The 15796-nt window shown below is 42.2% G+C and overlaps 1 protein-coding gene across 1 annotated transcript in view; it reads right to left on the minus strand.

Annotated features, from left to right (window-relative positions):
• The window catches only part of LOC139389777 (adhesion G-protein coupled receptor V1-like), a 190389-nt gene that overhangs the window by 165463 nt on the left and 9130 nt on the right, over positions 1-15796 (minus strand). The window contains exon 2 of the mRNA XM_071136722.1: positions 437-624. Within this exon, the coding sequence (XP_070992823.1) occupies positions 437-622 (186 nt within the window). The 5' untranslated portion in view covers positions 623-624. The remainder of the gene's footprint in view (positions 1-436; positions 625-15796) is intronic.

The raw sequence follows: 15796 nt of genomic DNA on the forward strand, positions 1-15796 counted from the left end.
GCCATCAGTTTCCCAGACACCCATGGGGAGGGAGCAGGCACTGGCTCCCATGTGGGAGCTGACACACATTCTGATGTGGGTGACAATAACTGCAGATGTCGACCTTTCATGTCACCCTCTACCTCCCACAGTAAAACGGTCACTGATCTATTCCCCTAAGGAGAACTGCGCATGAGAACTCAGGAGCAGATCAGTGAAACCAGGGGTTTGGGTTAAGGCTCCGTTGTGATGCCCTACTGCGTGTTGCTAATCATGGCTTGTCACTGTTGCTTTAACAACACTTAACCTGTCCCCTACAAGACTTAGGTCAGAGAGGCTAAAGCCAGTTTAGAGGAGATTACATAAGCACACAAAGACATATTGAGATAACACTACAGTAGGTCGGACACTCAACAGGTGACCTAAAACAGTCCTCCTATGACCAGGCCATTCCTACCAGAACCAGCGCGGTCACGTTGACCGGGTCTCCGATCCTCTCCACTACCAGGCGCACCACGGTGCGGCTGCTCTCGTTGACCACGAAGTCCGTCTGTCCCAGGAACCTCAGTTCAGCCGACTCGGGCCTGGCACTCGGGATGGACAGAGCCAGAATCAACCCAGCCAGTGTGAGGATAGTGTGCATTCCTGACAAGAGGAACACAGACAGACAGAAGAGAGGATCAGATAGAGATGACTGAAGGGACCATGACATCTTTGACCTCTACTACCCTGCTAAAACTATAGTCCAGCTGCAAACCGGAATATAAAGTGAAACTTGCACTAAAATATTCCATGCCTTAACCCGTGCTGTCTTTAGGTTGTCATGATGACTTGTCTAGATTCTCGTTTCACCCCGCTTGACTAGTGGAATTTGCCATCACATCCATCAATAATAATGTGATAGACAACGGTCTTCCTAGAGACAGTTGAGATAGCCTGTGGGATTTTATGAGTCAGCTTTTCATGGTCTAAACACCAGTACTCCCACGCTCTCGTTCCTGCTAAGAATCCGAGAGCGACGCAGCCCACAGACAGTTGTCATGGCTAACAAAACAAACAACACGACAAGTGGGTGTGGTCACCGTAATGCAAAGTTGTGGGTGTCCCATGTTCCTGATGTACATGATCACGTCTTTTTAAAATTATTTGCTCGAAATTACAAGGTTGGAAAATACACCAGCACTGAATGAAGTCATGTTTTCATTTTTTGGGGGAAGAAATGTCTTAGGAAAAATTGGATGCTTTCAAAGTCAAAGTTTCCTATGTTCCGTCCCTGTTAGATCACTTAGGTTATTTTCAGTATCATGGTGTGTTTCATAGAGAAAACATGAACCAATAAAGGTGTCATGCTGGAGAACTGAATGGAACAATTACTTAGTTTTAAAATTCTACTTTGCACACTATGATAATCAAAAAATAATACAAATCAACAAACCATAAAATGAACAGATATTCAAAATATTGACACAGTATATATATATATGTCTTTACGTTTTACGTATTTGTGTCTTTACGTTTTACGTATTTGTGTCTTTACGCTTTACGTTGAGAGAGAGAGAGAGAGAGAGAGGTTACATGCATTTGTGTGCCTGGGAGTATGCCTGTGGTGGACAGGGTGCTGTGAAAGCTATCAAAAGTGGATTAAGAGCTGATGAGTAGCGGGGCAGGGCAGGGGAGGCAGAGGGAGCCGGGACAAAGAGGGGACAGTGGGGGAGTAAAGCCTGTTATTCTGCCTGCTGTCTCCCCTGGGGATGGGAACTTCCTGCCCCACTGACAGAGATCACATCACACTCAGAGAGACTCTCTCTATCGCTCCGTGGGCCCACTCTCACTTTATCACGTCATCGCTACACAGATGCCCACTAACACCAACACCGTTGTTACCTCCCTATCACTCATATCCTCTGGCATACAGTGTTTCTCTCTCACTCTTAATCTTTCCCCTTACATTCACTCTTTATCTCTCGGCATTTATAAACAGCACCCCCCCCCTCGTATTATTTTAAATGGATGGCAAACAAATGCAAACTTGATGAAATTCGGAGAGTGAGAAAGATTGTTTTTAGTCGCTCCGCAAAACCACACGTCCACTGACCCAAAAACCAAAGGTGTGATGCTGGGGAGATGCTGGGCGTGTTGCCTCAGCCTGGTTATGTGCAGAGCACCAGTCTTTGTCCTGACGCTGCCTCCACTGCCAACTCTGACACTGGGGCTCCTGGGCCATGCAGAGCCTGTCTGTCAGAGCACAAGGCAGTGTGGAAAGCCTGGCTGAGCCTCCTGACATTGATAAGGCTCTGAAGAGTCCAACTCCAAACACTTCTGCCAGTACCGCCACGGGACATACATCCTCCTGGGAGCGTCAAAGGCCTCAGAGGCCAGAGACTGCAGACAGCAGGGTGAAAGGCCAGGCCAGTGGAGCACAGATTGAAGTGGCACCATACACATAGTACCAGATCTGTCCATCATAGATCTCCTCAGCCAGATAGAGAGAGAGGGGGGAGGGTAGAGGCCAGGACACTGGGGACCTGGCTGTCTCAATGCCAACCTCACAACAGACCCCTGAAGAGTTGACACACAGTCTGGATAGACAATGTAGCCTGCAAAGTGGAAACACATTGGATTTGATTTATTTGATAAGATCAAAATTCATACCAAATCAATTTGCTTTTACTGTTATTAGACTGCATATTCAGCTAAATCTTAAAGCTGGAATCAAGAAACATCCTCTAACCTCAATTTGGATGAAAATTACTATTTGAACGAGTTGGCTCTGTATCTTCCGCTTACTCCGGACCCTGGCAACAACGACCATCAGCATGGGGGCCCCTCAGTCTCCAGCTCCAACACCGTCACCCAGTTTGCTGACGACATGACGGTGGTAGGACTGATCACTGACGACGATGAAGCAGCCTATACGGAGGTCAGAGACCTGGCAGTGTGGTGCCAGGAAAACAACCTCTCCCTCAACATCAGCAAGACAAAGGAGCTGATCGTGGACTACAGGAAACGCAGGGCCGAGCACACCTTTGTCCACATCGACGGGGCTGTAGTGGAGCGGGTCGAGAGCTTCGAGTTCCTCAGTGTCCACATCACTAAGGAATTAACATGGTCCACACACACCCACACAATTGTGAAGCACGACAACTCCTCTTCCCTCTCAGGAGGCTGAAACGATTTGGCAAGGGTCCTCAGGCCCTACAGCTGCAACATTGAGAGCATCTTGACTGGCTGCATCACCTCTTGGTACAGCAACAGCAAGGCATCCGACCACAAGACGCCACAGAGGGTGGTGAGTAGGGCTGTGGCAGTCATGTCAGCCGGTGATTATCAAGCAAATAACTGCCAGTCTCACGGTAATCGACTGTTAATTAACAAACACATTTAGCATCTCCTGGCTTCCACGCACAGCCACAGATGCAGACCGTTGGAACATCTACATTTTAAGAAGTCAAATAAATCCATCACCATAAATCCATTACTTATTGTAGACAGGCCTAAAGAAACATGATATGAAGAAAATGTAGTATGTTTCAGAAGAACAGAATAGACAACTCTGAGTTATCCTAAAACTAGGCCCTGATCTATCTATGCCATATGGCTGTGGGCAAAACTAGTTCATTTAGCAGAAAAATTTGCTTAGAATTGCATTATTTAATAGTCTGAAGAATACAATTGAACATATCTGAATAAAATATAATTATTATATTATATTTTCTCCAAAGTACTTGAGGGAGTGCGCACACACGGTTATTGTGTTGAGTGGTAAATAATAGTTTCAAGATATTTATCTAACTTTAGTTGTTCTACAAACGTTGGGCTATATGTTTTGGATTTTTCATACATTCTAAGGCCGCACGATGCAACTCTAATGATGATTTGAGTGGCATGAAAAAGGCATCTGCTTTGTTTTGTTTTTTTTGCTCAGGCTTTACACACTTCACCAGTCTCTCATTCACAATTTGACAAACACATGATAATGCCTCGAATTTCACGTCAGCATTTCCTTTGTGTGTCCTTAATGCCCCCTAAAAAAAATCCATGCATTTTGCGGCCATTGGCCGTTTTGACCTTGGGCTGAATATAATAGTTATAATTCCCTTATAGCTTGGCGCACCAAAGCACCTCTCCCTCACATGGCTCTCTGTCACGTGATTGGGTCTTTCTCACAGGCTGCAAGTGAAGACAGACACATTGGGGAACGCAACTGTGCAAGTCCTTATCCAATTCCGAGGCACATACTGAAGATATTGGAAGAGCTGTCCACTTTTACTTTCATCAGCCAACAAAACGAGTAGTCCGAACAAACAGAAAAAACACTAGCCTATGTCCATCTACTATCCCGGGTAGTACAAAAGGTGACCTATTCTATTCAGTGCGAGAAATAAATATTCTAAACATAGTCTGGGACAGTTGTGGGATGCAATAGATCCCAAATTAATACAACCACTAGCATAAAAAAAATAATTAAGTAATGAGGCTGACTCAACAGAAGATACATTTCAACATAATGTATCTTCCCCCAACTTGAAACTCACACGCTGCATATGTATGCCAGTTAAGACTCTGCAACCGTTGTAAAGGGGATTAATGTGCTTTATTTTAAGAAGTTATTTGGCAATGTTAGTTGTGATACAAACGTTGGGCTATATGTTTTGATTTTTAATCAATTCTAAGGCTGCATGATGCGACTCTAATGATGATTTGAAAAAAGTTGCATGAAAGGCATGAGCTCTGCATCTTTGCGCAGGCTTTACACACTTCATCAGTCTCTCATTTACAATTTGACAAGCACTTGATAATGCCTAGAATTTCCCAGCGGAAAATATATCATTCACAAGTGATAGGATAATATTTTCACCCATCAGTCTGCTCTTGATTTTATCTTGTCTTTACATATACTAAATAATATATGTGTGAAATTGTTTTGATTCAGAATGGATCATTATCATGCACCTGTCTCGAAACAGGGGCAGGAGAAAAATGTAATCTATGCACTTAAATAGCAAATGGAGGATGCTATTCATGTGGTTCATTTTCATGCCATCCTGTTGTAAACAGAAGCAATGTGTTTAATATTAGGAAAGTTGAAAAATAAATATAGTAGGCCTAGCCTCTAGAAAGCTGATGGGATCCTCCTCTTTTTAATAGAGGCCATCACTGTTTTCTCGCGCAATTACATAGCCTATAGAAATGTTGAGCAACATTAGCTCATGGGCTCTCATGAAGTGTTTGATTAGATAAGCAATTTCATTTGTATTGATGTCAGTGATTAGAGGGACAATAGAGTGCTGAGTACCAGGCAGTTGGCAAGTTTGGTAGGCTACTAATGACCATCAGTAGCATCAGAGCTTGGAGAAGCCTATTTACTGTGACTAAAAGGTCACGTGGAGTTTGACTGTCATCATGACTCATGAACCCCGTTGTGGCAGTAATACAGTCACCGTAACAGCCCTAGTGGTGAGTACGGCCCAGTACACCACTGTGGCTTAACTCTCTGCCATTCAGGATCTCTGCCATTCAGGATCTATTTTCATATTTTTTGTTGTTGTTGTATTTAACCTTTATTTAACTAGGCAAGTCAGTTAAGAACAAATTCTTATTTACAATGATGGCCTACCCTAGCCAAACAAGACGGCTAAATAGCTCCTCAAATGGCTACCCGGACTACCTGAATTGCAATAACTCTTGCACTGACTCTATGCACACACACTCACACATACTTACACTGACACCCCAACACACACACATAACACATGCATACTGATGCCACACACACACTTTCATACTCATTACATATGCTGCTGCTACTGTAAATTATCTATCCTGTTGCCTAGTCACTTTACCCCTAATTCTATGTACATACTGTACCTCAATTATCTTGTACCCCTGCACATCGTCTCAGTTCTGGTACTCCTTGTAATATAGCCATGTTATTTTACTCGTTATTCATAATTATTGTCATTCACTGTGTATTTATACCTCATGTCACTATTTATATTATTTCTTTATACATCTTTATCTTTAACCCTGCATTGTTGGAAAAGGACCTGTAAATAAGCATTTCACTGTTAGTGTACACCTGTTACTTACGAAGCATCTTCTATAACATTCTCTCTGTGCAGTCGGTTTGGAATTACTGCCCCTTTGCAAAAGCACCACACACGCTTGCCAGTAAAGTTTCGTAGTGTTAGGCATGTAGCTTTATTCAGGATGGCAAATAAGCACGCCTCTCATTTCAGGAGCTTAACAGATCAAAGCCAGTGGAGTAGAGAACATACTATAGCTCGGAGACACTGCGCCGTTTAGCATTAGCACCACTTTCTTTGTGATGGATAGCTAGTCATTAGACAACTGCTCTCCCTCAGCTGCCAGGACGATGACAGAGGTGGCCAGTGGTGTTTTGACCCCGTCACCTGTCGGCAACTTGGCAACAAGGTTGACAGGGCCGACCTGCCCATAGTAACTGAGACTTGGGGGCGATTACATTGGATCCTGTGGAGCTGATGTGACGAGGTGTTGGGTTACCTGGCTACTCCTGAGGTCAGCCTGGGCTCGCCTCTAGGGTTTCTCCTTCCGGGAGCCAGGCCTGCTCTGTAATCTTACAGTTCTTCCAATCGCTTTCGTGCAAAGTTCAGAAGTGCGTGGTACATTTTCACAATGCTTATCGCAAACATCTAAACAGATCATCAAAATGGCTCATGTTTCAAAACTCTAAGCACGTTTTCAATTGACTGAGTGAGTACAACAAACAGATTCACAGTCACTTGTTCATTGCACCAACAATATGGATACCTATTCAATCTATGCTTTTTAAAATTCAATAATTCAAATTCACTTGACTTTTGATATGATTTTCTTGTCATTTGTTAGCAAGACAATTAACTATCACTTAATCAAACTGCTCAAAACTACTGAACCAAAATTGATGTAGTGCCTTGTTAAATATAATTTGATAACTGCTGAACACTGTATATTTCTATATTTGTACATCATAAATGTATCAATTTGACATTAATTTATGTTGGAATGTAAAATCAAATCATATGGCTTTAAAACATACATCCTCCATCGGCCAAAAGTGTAAAGAGTCACTGTGTGCTACCTCTTGGAAATATGGTAGTGCAGTGAAAAACTCACTGCTGAAATATCTGGGTTGTTTAGGCCTATGTCAGGGATAATCAATAAGGGGTTATGCGTTCTATGGGAAATAATGAACGGTGTGGAAGGTGTGTTACACAAGGTACTAGCAGAGTTGCAGTATTTTCTAGAGAATGCATAGAGCCACGAGTTGATGATCCCTTTTACACCATGGCTATAATTGAACCCATTTGCCACTAGAAATGTGTTCATTTGCAGGTAGAAATGTCTTCAACGTCCCCTGAAGTAGCTAGCAAGTTTACTAGATAGCTACAGTAGTTGCCATGGTAACCAACCATACAGACTTGTTAGTTTAGCTAACCAAACCATCAGTCCTAGCTTGCTATTATGAAAATAGAATTCAACAATACCAATACTGTTTTCAATTCGACTTGTGCTTTCAAAAGCAGCTCGAACAAAACATGTAAAAATGAACTATAGCCAAAATGCTGAAATGCTGTGCATTATAGGGAAATAATGCATGCTCTAGAATGCCCTTTAAGCCTATCAGAAAGGAGTGCTCAACAATTCCATGGTATAAAACTGGGTGGTTCGAACCCAGAATGCTGATTGGCTGAAAGCCATGGTATATCAGACCGTATACCACAGGTATGACAAAACATGTATTTTTACTGTTGTAATTATGTTGGCAACCAGTTTATAATAGCAATAATGCACCTCGGGGGGGAGGGGGGTGGTGCTGAGTTGAGTTTATTGAGTTTATTTTATTTTTACAGGGACAGTGCACATTAATCAACGTTTCAGTAAAAGTTCCGGTTCTAGCCAGCCGGCTAATTTTCAACCGCAGTCCCTGGGCAGGTTATTTAAAACAATTACAATATAGACAATAGCAACATAGGACAAGCAAAACATAGCATACAGACAGAGCAACATAGGACAAGCAAGACATAGCATACAGACATAGCAACATAGAACTATCAACTAACTGCTGGTACAGTATATGGCCAATATACCACGGCTAAAGCAATCATTTTGCTAGGACTGTCTGGGAGTGGTCTGAGTGGGGAGGGGAAAACTGTTAACTAGCTGTTATTGGCAGAGAGGTTTGGAACTCCCTTTCTCTCTGGTATATTAACTCATTTACTTCCTGGTGATGTCCCCACTCCCCCAAAAATGCACTCCTCTTTTCCTACTAGCACTGACTTTGCTGATAATGACTTTGTTGAGGGAGAATGTACATATATATGTAAAATATATATATGTAAGTCATGTAGAAAATGTGAATTTACAATTCTGCATTGGACAGAAATGGCATACAACAGTAGACAACTGCTTTACAATACACCTATTTATAATGATTTGTGAGACTGAGACTGTAAGACGGACATACTGTATTTCTCAACATGCTCATAACATGCCATTGGATACGCATTTTATTTAATTGTGCATGTCAAGTTATAGTCAAATACTGTATGGAAAATCATATTTACCATCTACTATTCGTTCTATTCAGCACTTCAAAAATAAATGTTGATCTTGTATTTTTTGCTATTGGATTAAATGGTAGTTAAAATGACTAAATGGGGAACCTGTCATTATCTGATGACTTGGTGACGTGATATTTCACAGAAAACTTTGACTTTGCATGAATGACTCAGGGGTGAAAGATGTGTGAAACCAATGAATGCACAATCAAAGGTTCTGAACATAAGATAGAGGGCGTTACAAATGTTATCAGTTTAGAGTGTGTTTGTGTGTTTGTATGTGCATGCGTGCGCATGTGTGTGTGTGTGTGTTTGTGCATGTGTGCGTGTCTGTGTGTGTGTGTGTGTGTGTGTACAGTGCATTTTTGAAAAAATTTCAAAATAAAAGCTGAAATATCAAATTTACATGAGTATTCAGACCCTTTACTCACTACTTTGTTGAAGCACCGTTGGCAGCCTCGAGGCTTCTTGGTGTGTCACTGCATAACTATTTGCAGGTCTCTCCAGAGATGATTGATCAGGTTCAAGTCCGGGCTCTGGCTTGGGCCAATCAAGGGCATTCAGAGACTTGTCCCCAAGCCAATCCTGCGTTGTCTTGGCTGTATGCTTAGGGTCGTTCTCCTGTTGGTACTTTGCGTCGTTCATCTTTCCCTCGATCCTGACTGAAAAACATCCTCACAGCATGATGCTGCCACCACCATGCTTCACCGTAGGTTTCCTCCAGACGTGACGCTTGGCATTCAGGCCAAAGAGTTCAATATTGGTTTCATCAGACCAGTTTCTGTCTGGCCACTACATAAAGGCCTGATTGGTGGAGTGCTGCAGAGATGGTTGTCCTCCTGGAAGGTTCTCCCATTTCCAAAGAGGAACTCTAGAGCTCTGTCAGAGTGACCATTGGGTCTTGGTCACCTCCCTGACCAAGGCCCTTCTCCCCCAATTGCTCAGTTTTTCCAGGCGGCCAGCTCTAGGAAGAGTCTTGAGGTTTCCAAACTTCTTCAATTTAAGAATGATGGAGGCCACTGTTTTCCTGGGAACCTTCAATGCTGCAGAAATATTTTGATACCCTTCCCCAGATCTGTGCCTCGACACAATCCTGTCTCGTAGCTCAATGGACAATTCCTTCAGCCTTGGTTTTTGCTCTGACATGCACTGTCAACTGTGGGATCTTATATAGACAGGCGTGTGCCTTTCCAAATCATGTCCAATGAATTGAATTTACCACAGGTGGACTCCAATCAAGTTGTAGAAACATCTCAAGGATGGTCAATGGAAACAGGATTCACCTGAGCTCAATGTCGAGGCTCGTAGCAAAGGGTCTGAATGCTTATGTAAAATGATTGTTTTTGTAAAAAATTATAAAATCCTGTTTTTGCTTTGTCATTATGGGGTATTGTGTGTAGATCGATGAGGATTTTAAAAATATATATATTTTAGAATAAGGCTGTAACGTAACAATATGTGGAAAAAGTCAAGAGGTCTGAATACAGTACTTTCTGAATGCACTGTATGTGTGGCCACACAAGAAAAAACATGTCACTGGCTTCACTGAGGACGCCAAGTGTAGTCCCATACGGAAAACTCATGTATTATAATACATGTATATAATACAGTATGCGGGGGAATTCAAAATATATTGACACATATGTCAAGAATACATTTATGAGGCCTCCTGAGCGGTGTAGCGATCTAAGGCACTGCATCGCAGTGCTAGAGGCGTCACCACAGACCTGGGTTTGATCTCAGGCTGTGTTGCAGCCAGCCGTGACCGGGAGACCCATGAGGCGGCGCACAATTGGCCCAGCGTCGTCCGGGTTAAGGGAGGGTTTGGCCGGCCGGGATGTCCTTGTCCCATCGCGCTCTAGCAACTCCTTGAGGCTGGCCGGGCACATGCACGCTGACTTCGGTTGCCAGCTGTACGGTGTTTCCTCTGACAAATTGGTGCGGCTGGCTTCAGGGTTAAGCGAGCAGTGTATCAAGAAGCAGTGCGGCTTGGCGGGGTCGTGTTTTGGAGGACACATGGCTCTCGATCTTCTCCTCTCCCGATTCCGTACGGAAGTTGCAGCGATGGGACAAGAAGGGGTAAAATAATATATATTCATGAAATATATAACATAGAATATGTATGTAAATATATTTTTAAATATCTGATATTTACATCTATTTTTGCACCACATGTATCATGCTGAATTGTAATGCTGAGTCTATTGAGCTCTGATACAGGACCTTGGCATTAGATTCACAAAGTGGGGTTTGCGTGTAAAATTTGGAAAAAAATGATGCAGCTATTGAGGCTACCCTGTCAACTGTCAATCACAATTGAAAATGTTTCCGAGCCAGGCCCCCAGCCCACTTCCAACTGACAGAGCAGACGTTGCAATTTTTTTTTCAGATGAAGGAGAAGAGCAGCAGTCAGGGGAAAACCTCATTCTGATTGGCTGGGTCTGGCTCCCCAATTTTTCAAATACATGCAGTACCAGTCAAAAGTTTGGACACACCTACTCATTCAAGGGTTGTTCTTTATTTTTTACTATTTTCTACATTGTAGAATAATAGAGAAGACATGAAATAACACATATGGAGTCATGTAATCATGTAATCATGTAGTAAGCAAAAAAGTGTTAAACACTGCCTTGATGACAGCTTAGCAAACGCTTGGCATTCTCTCAACCAGCTTCATGAGTTAGTCACATGGAATACATTTCAATTAACAGGTGTGCCTTGTTAAAAGTTCCTTTTCTGAATTTCTTTCCTTCTTAATGCGTTTGAGCCAATCAGTTGTGTTGTGACAAGGTAGGGTTGGTATACAGAAGATTGCCTTTTACCAAATAGGGCTAAATCCATATTATGGCAAGAACAGCTCAAATAATCAAAGCGAAACGACAGTCCATCATTACTTTAAGACATGAAGATCATTCAATGTGGAACATTTCAAGAACTTTGAAATTTTTTTCAAGCGCAGTTGCAAAAACCATCAAGCACTAGGATGAAACTGGCTCTCATGAGGACCGCACAAGGAAAGGAAGTCCCAGAGTTACCTCTGCTGCAGAGGATAAGTTAATTAGAGTTAACTGCACCTCAGATTGCTGCCCAAATAAATGCTTCACAGAGTTCAATTAACAGTAACAATAACACATCTCAACATCAACTGTTCAGAGGACACTGCGTGAATCAGGCCTTCAAGATCCAATTGCTGCAAAGAAATCACCACTAAAGGACACCAATAATAAGAAGAGACTTGCTTGGGCCAAGAAACACGAGCAATGGACATTAGACCGGTGGAAATCTGTCCTTTGGTCTGATGAGTCCAAATTTTAGACTTTTGTTTTTTGAGAAAGGAGAGTGATGGAGTGCTGTATCAGATGACCTGGCCTCCACAATCACCCGACCACAACATAATTGAGATGGTTTGGGATGAGTTGGACTGTAGAGTGAAGGAAAAGTTGCCAACAGTGCTCAGCATATGTGGGAACTCCTTCAAGACTGTTGGAAAGAATCTCAAATCTCAAATATATTTAGATTTGTTTAACACTTTTTGGTTACTACATAATTCCATATGTGTTATTTCTTGGTTTTGATGTCTTCACTATTATTCCACAATGTAGAAAATACTAAAAATAAAGAAAAACCCTTGAATGAGTAGCTGTGTCCAAACTTTTGACTGGTACTGTATGTATTTGAAACATATGTCAATATATTAGGCTTCTGTATGGGTGTCTCTGGTTGATCACGTGAGCACGGAGCTGAGTGTAGCCAAATAATAGACATACTGTCTGATGCAGACTACTCCCTTCTAAAAAAAAGACTCCTACAGCAGAAACACACTTACACAGAGGACTCTGTCAATGTGCGCCAATCACTGGATCAGTGCGATTATAAATGCTAATAGTACCAATGAGAAATTAATTTTAACATACATACCGTGCTATCTTCTATCCAAGATTTTTCAATCGCATGCCAATGCAAATGCCAAGCCAATGTTTTAAAACCCAGTCTTGAGACTTCATAGTCTTTATGATGGGCTTTCCCAGCCCTTAGGTTTCCCTAGTTCTAAAAAGTCCTCCCACGTATGAGCCTGTGGTTGTGTCTAGAAGTTTATGTTCCCACAGATCCGCAGGATTTAAACATGGGGCGGCTGTGGGATTTCATTCATCATCAAGTTCTGTTTCCTGATCTGGAGTCAGCCGGGCCACATTGGAAGTGCCTGTCAGTAACTCTAGTAGACCACAGTTTCTGTGACACCCCCCTGTCTTTCCATTGATCTGGGTGAGACAGGCCACACTGGGAGTGGTAGGCAGTACACTTCATACATCCCAAAGTGTCACTACAAACAGTGATTTCAGAAAGTATTCACACCCCTTTCAACATTCTGTTGTGTTACAGCATGAATTTAAAATGGTTACATTGAGATTTTGTGTCACTGGCCTTCACACAGTACCCCATAATGTCAAAGTGGAATTTAAAGCTGAAATGTCTTGAGTCAACAAGTATTCGACCCCTTTGTTATGGCTAAATAAGTTCTAAATAAGTTCAGGAGTAAAAATGCGCTTAACAAGTCACATAATAAGTTAATTGTGTTTAACATGATTTTTTAAAACGACAATCTCATCTCTGTACCCCACATACACAATCATCAGTAAGGTCCCTCAGTCGAGCATTGAATTTCAAACTCAGATTCAACAACAAAGACCAGGGAGGTTTTCCAATGCCTCGCAACGAAGAGCACATATTGGTAGATGGGTACAAATAAAAAAAAGCAGACATTGAATATCCCTTTGAGCATGGTGAAGTTATCAATTACCCTTTGGATGGCGTACCAATACACCCAGTCACTATAAAGATACAGGCGTCCTTCACTAACTCAGTTGCAGGAGAGGAAGGAAACCGCTCAGGAATTTCACCAATGGTGACTTTAAAACAGTTACAGAGTTTAATGAGCGTGAAAACTGAAGACAGATCAACAACATTGTAGTTACTCCACAATACTAACCTAAATGACAGAGTGAAAAGAAGGAAGCCTGAACAGAATACAAATATTCCAAAACATGCATCCTGTTTGCAACAAGGCACTAAAGTAGTTCTGCAAAAAAAATGTGGCAACGGTATGGCAGGGCGGCAGGTAGCCTAGCAGTTAAGAGCGTTGGGCCAATAACCGAAAGGTTGCCAGTTCGAGACGGCAAGGAGGAAAGATCTGCCGTTCTCTCCTTGAGCAAGGGAGCTAACCCCCGGGTACTGATGATGTCGATTAAGGCATCTCTCTGATTAAATGCAGAAGAGACATTTCGGTTGAATACATTCAGTGGTGCAACTGATTAATTATTCCATTTCAAAGCAATTTTGTTGGGGCAAATACAATACGCCACTCGCCATATTTTCAAGGATAGTGGAGGCTGCATCATCTTATGGGTGTGCTTGTCATCGTTAAAGACTATGGAGTTTTTCCATGATAAAAAAAGAAACAGAAAGGCGATTTAAGCACATGCAAAATCCTAGAGGAAAACCTGTTCCAGTCTGCTTTCCACCAGACACTGGGAGATTAATTCTCCTTTCAGCCGGACAATAACCTTAAACACAAGGCCAAGTACACACTGGAATTGCTTACCAAGACAACATTAAATGTTCTTGAGTGGCCTAGTTACAGTTTTGACTTAAATCGGCTTGAAAATCTATGGCAAGACTTGGAAATAGCTGTCTAACAATGATCAACGACCAACTTCACAGAGCTTGAAGAATTAATTAGAATGTGCAATTAAAATGTGCAAATATTGTCCAATCCAGGTGTGCAAAGCTCTAAGAGACAAACCCAGAAAGACACACAGTTGTAATCACTGCCAAAGGTGAGTCTAATACAGTGCCTTGCGAAAGTATTCGGCCCCCTTGAACTTTGCGACCTTTTGCCACATTTCAGGCTTCAAACATAAAGATATAAAACTGTATTTTTTTGTGAAGAATCAACAACAAGTGGGACACAATCATGAAGTGGAACGACATTTATTGGATATTTCAAACTTTTTTAACAAATCAAAAACTGAAAAATTGGGCGTGCAAAATTATTCAGCCCCTTTACTTTCAGTGCAGAAAACTCTCTCCAGAAGTTCAGTGAGGATCTCTGAATGATCCAATGTTGACCTAAATGACTAATGATGATAAATACAATCCACCTGTGTGTAATCAAGTCTCCGTATCAATGCACCTGCACTGTGATAGTCTCAGAGGTCCGTCAAAAGCGTAGAGAGCATCATGAAGAACAAGGAACACACCAGGCAGGTCCGAGATACTGTTGTGAAGAAGTTTAAAGCCAGATTTGGATACAAAAAGATTTCCCAAGCTTTAAACATCCCAAGGAGCACTGTGCAAGCGATAATATTGAAATGGAAGGAGTATCAGACCACTGCAAATCTACCAAGACCTAGCCGTCCCTCTAAACTTTCAGCTCATACAAGGAGAAGACTGATCAGAGATGCAGCCAAGAGGCCCATGATCACTCTGGATGAACTGCAGAGATCTACAGCTGAGGTGGGAGACTCTGTCCATAGGACAACAATCAGTCTTATATTGCACAAATCTGGCCTTTATGGAAGAGTGGCAAGAAGAAAGCCATTTCTTAAAGATATCCATAAAAAGTGTCGTTTAAAGTTTGCCGCAAGCCACCTGGGAGACACACCAAACATGTGGAAGAAGGTGCTCTGGTCAGATGAAACCAAAATTGAACTTTTTGGCAACAATGCAAAACGTTATGTTTGGCGTAAAAGCAACACAGCTGAACACACCATCCCCACTGTCAAACATGGTGGTGGCAGCATCATGGTTTGGGCCTGCTTTTCTTCAGCAGGGACAGGGAAGATGGTTAAAATGGTTAAAATTGATGGGAAGATGGATGGAGCCAAATACAGGACCATTCTGGAAGAAAACCTGATGGAGTCTGCAAAAGACCTGAGACTGGGACGGAGATTTGTCTTCCAACAAGACAATGATCCAAAACATAAAGCAAAATCTACAATGGAATGGTTCAAAAATAAACATATCCAGGTGTTAGAATGGCCAAGTCAAAGTCCAGACCTGAATCCAATCGAGAATCTGTGGAAAGAACTGAAAACTGCTGTTCACAAATGCTCTCCATCCAACCTCACTGAGCTCGAGCTGTTTTGCAAGGAGGAATGGGAAAACATTTCAGTCTCTCGATGTGCAAAACTGATAGAGACATACCCCAAGCGACTTACAGCTGTAATCGCAGCAAA

The sequence above is a fragment of the Oncorhynchus clarkii genome, chromosome 30 (genome assembly GCF_045791955.1).
Source record: "Oncorhynchus clarkii lewisi isolate Uvic-CL-2024 chromosome 30, UVic_Ocla_1.0, whole genome shotgun sequence".
Taxonomy (NCBI): domain Eukaryota; kingdom Metazoa; phylum Chordata; class Actinopteri; order Salmoniformes; family Salmonidae; genus Oncorhynchus; species Oncorhynchus clarkii.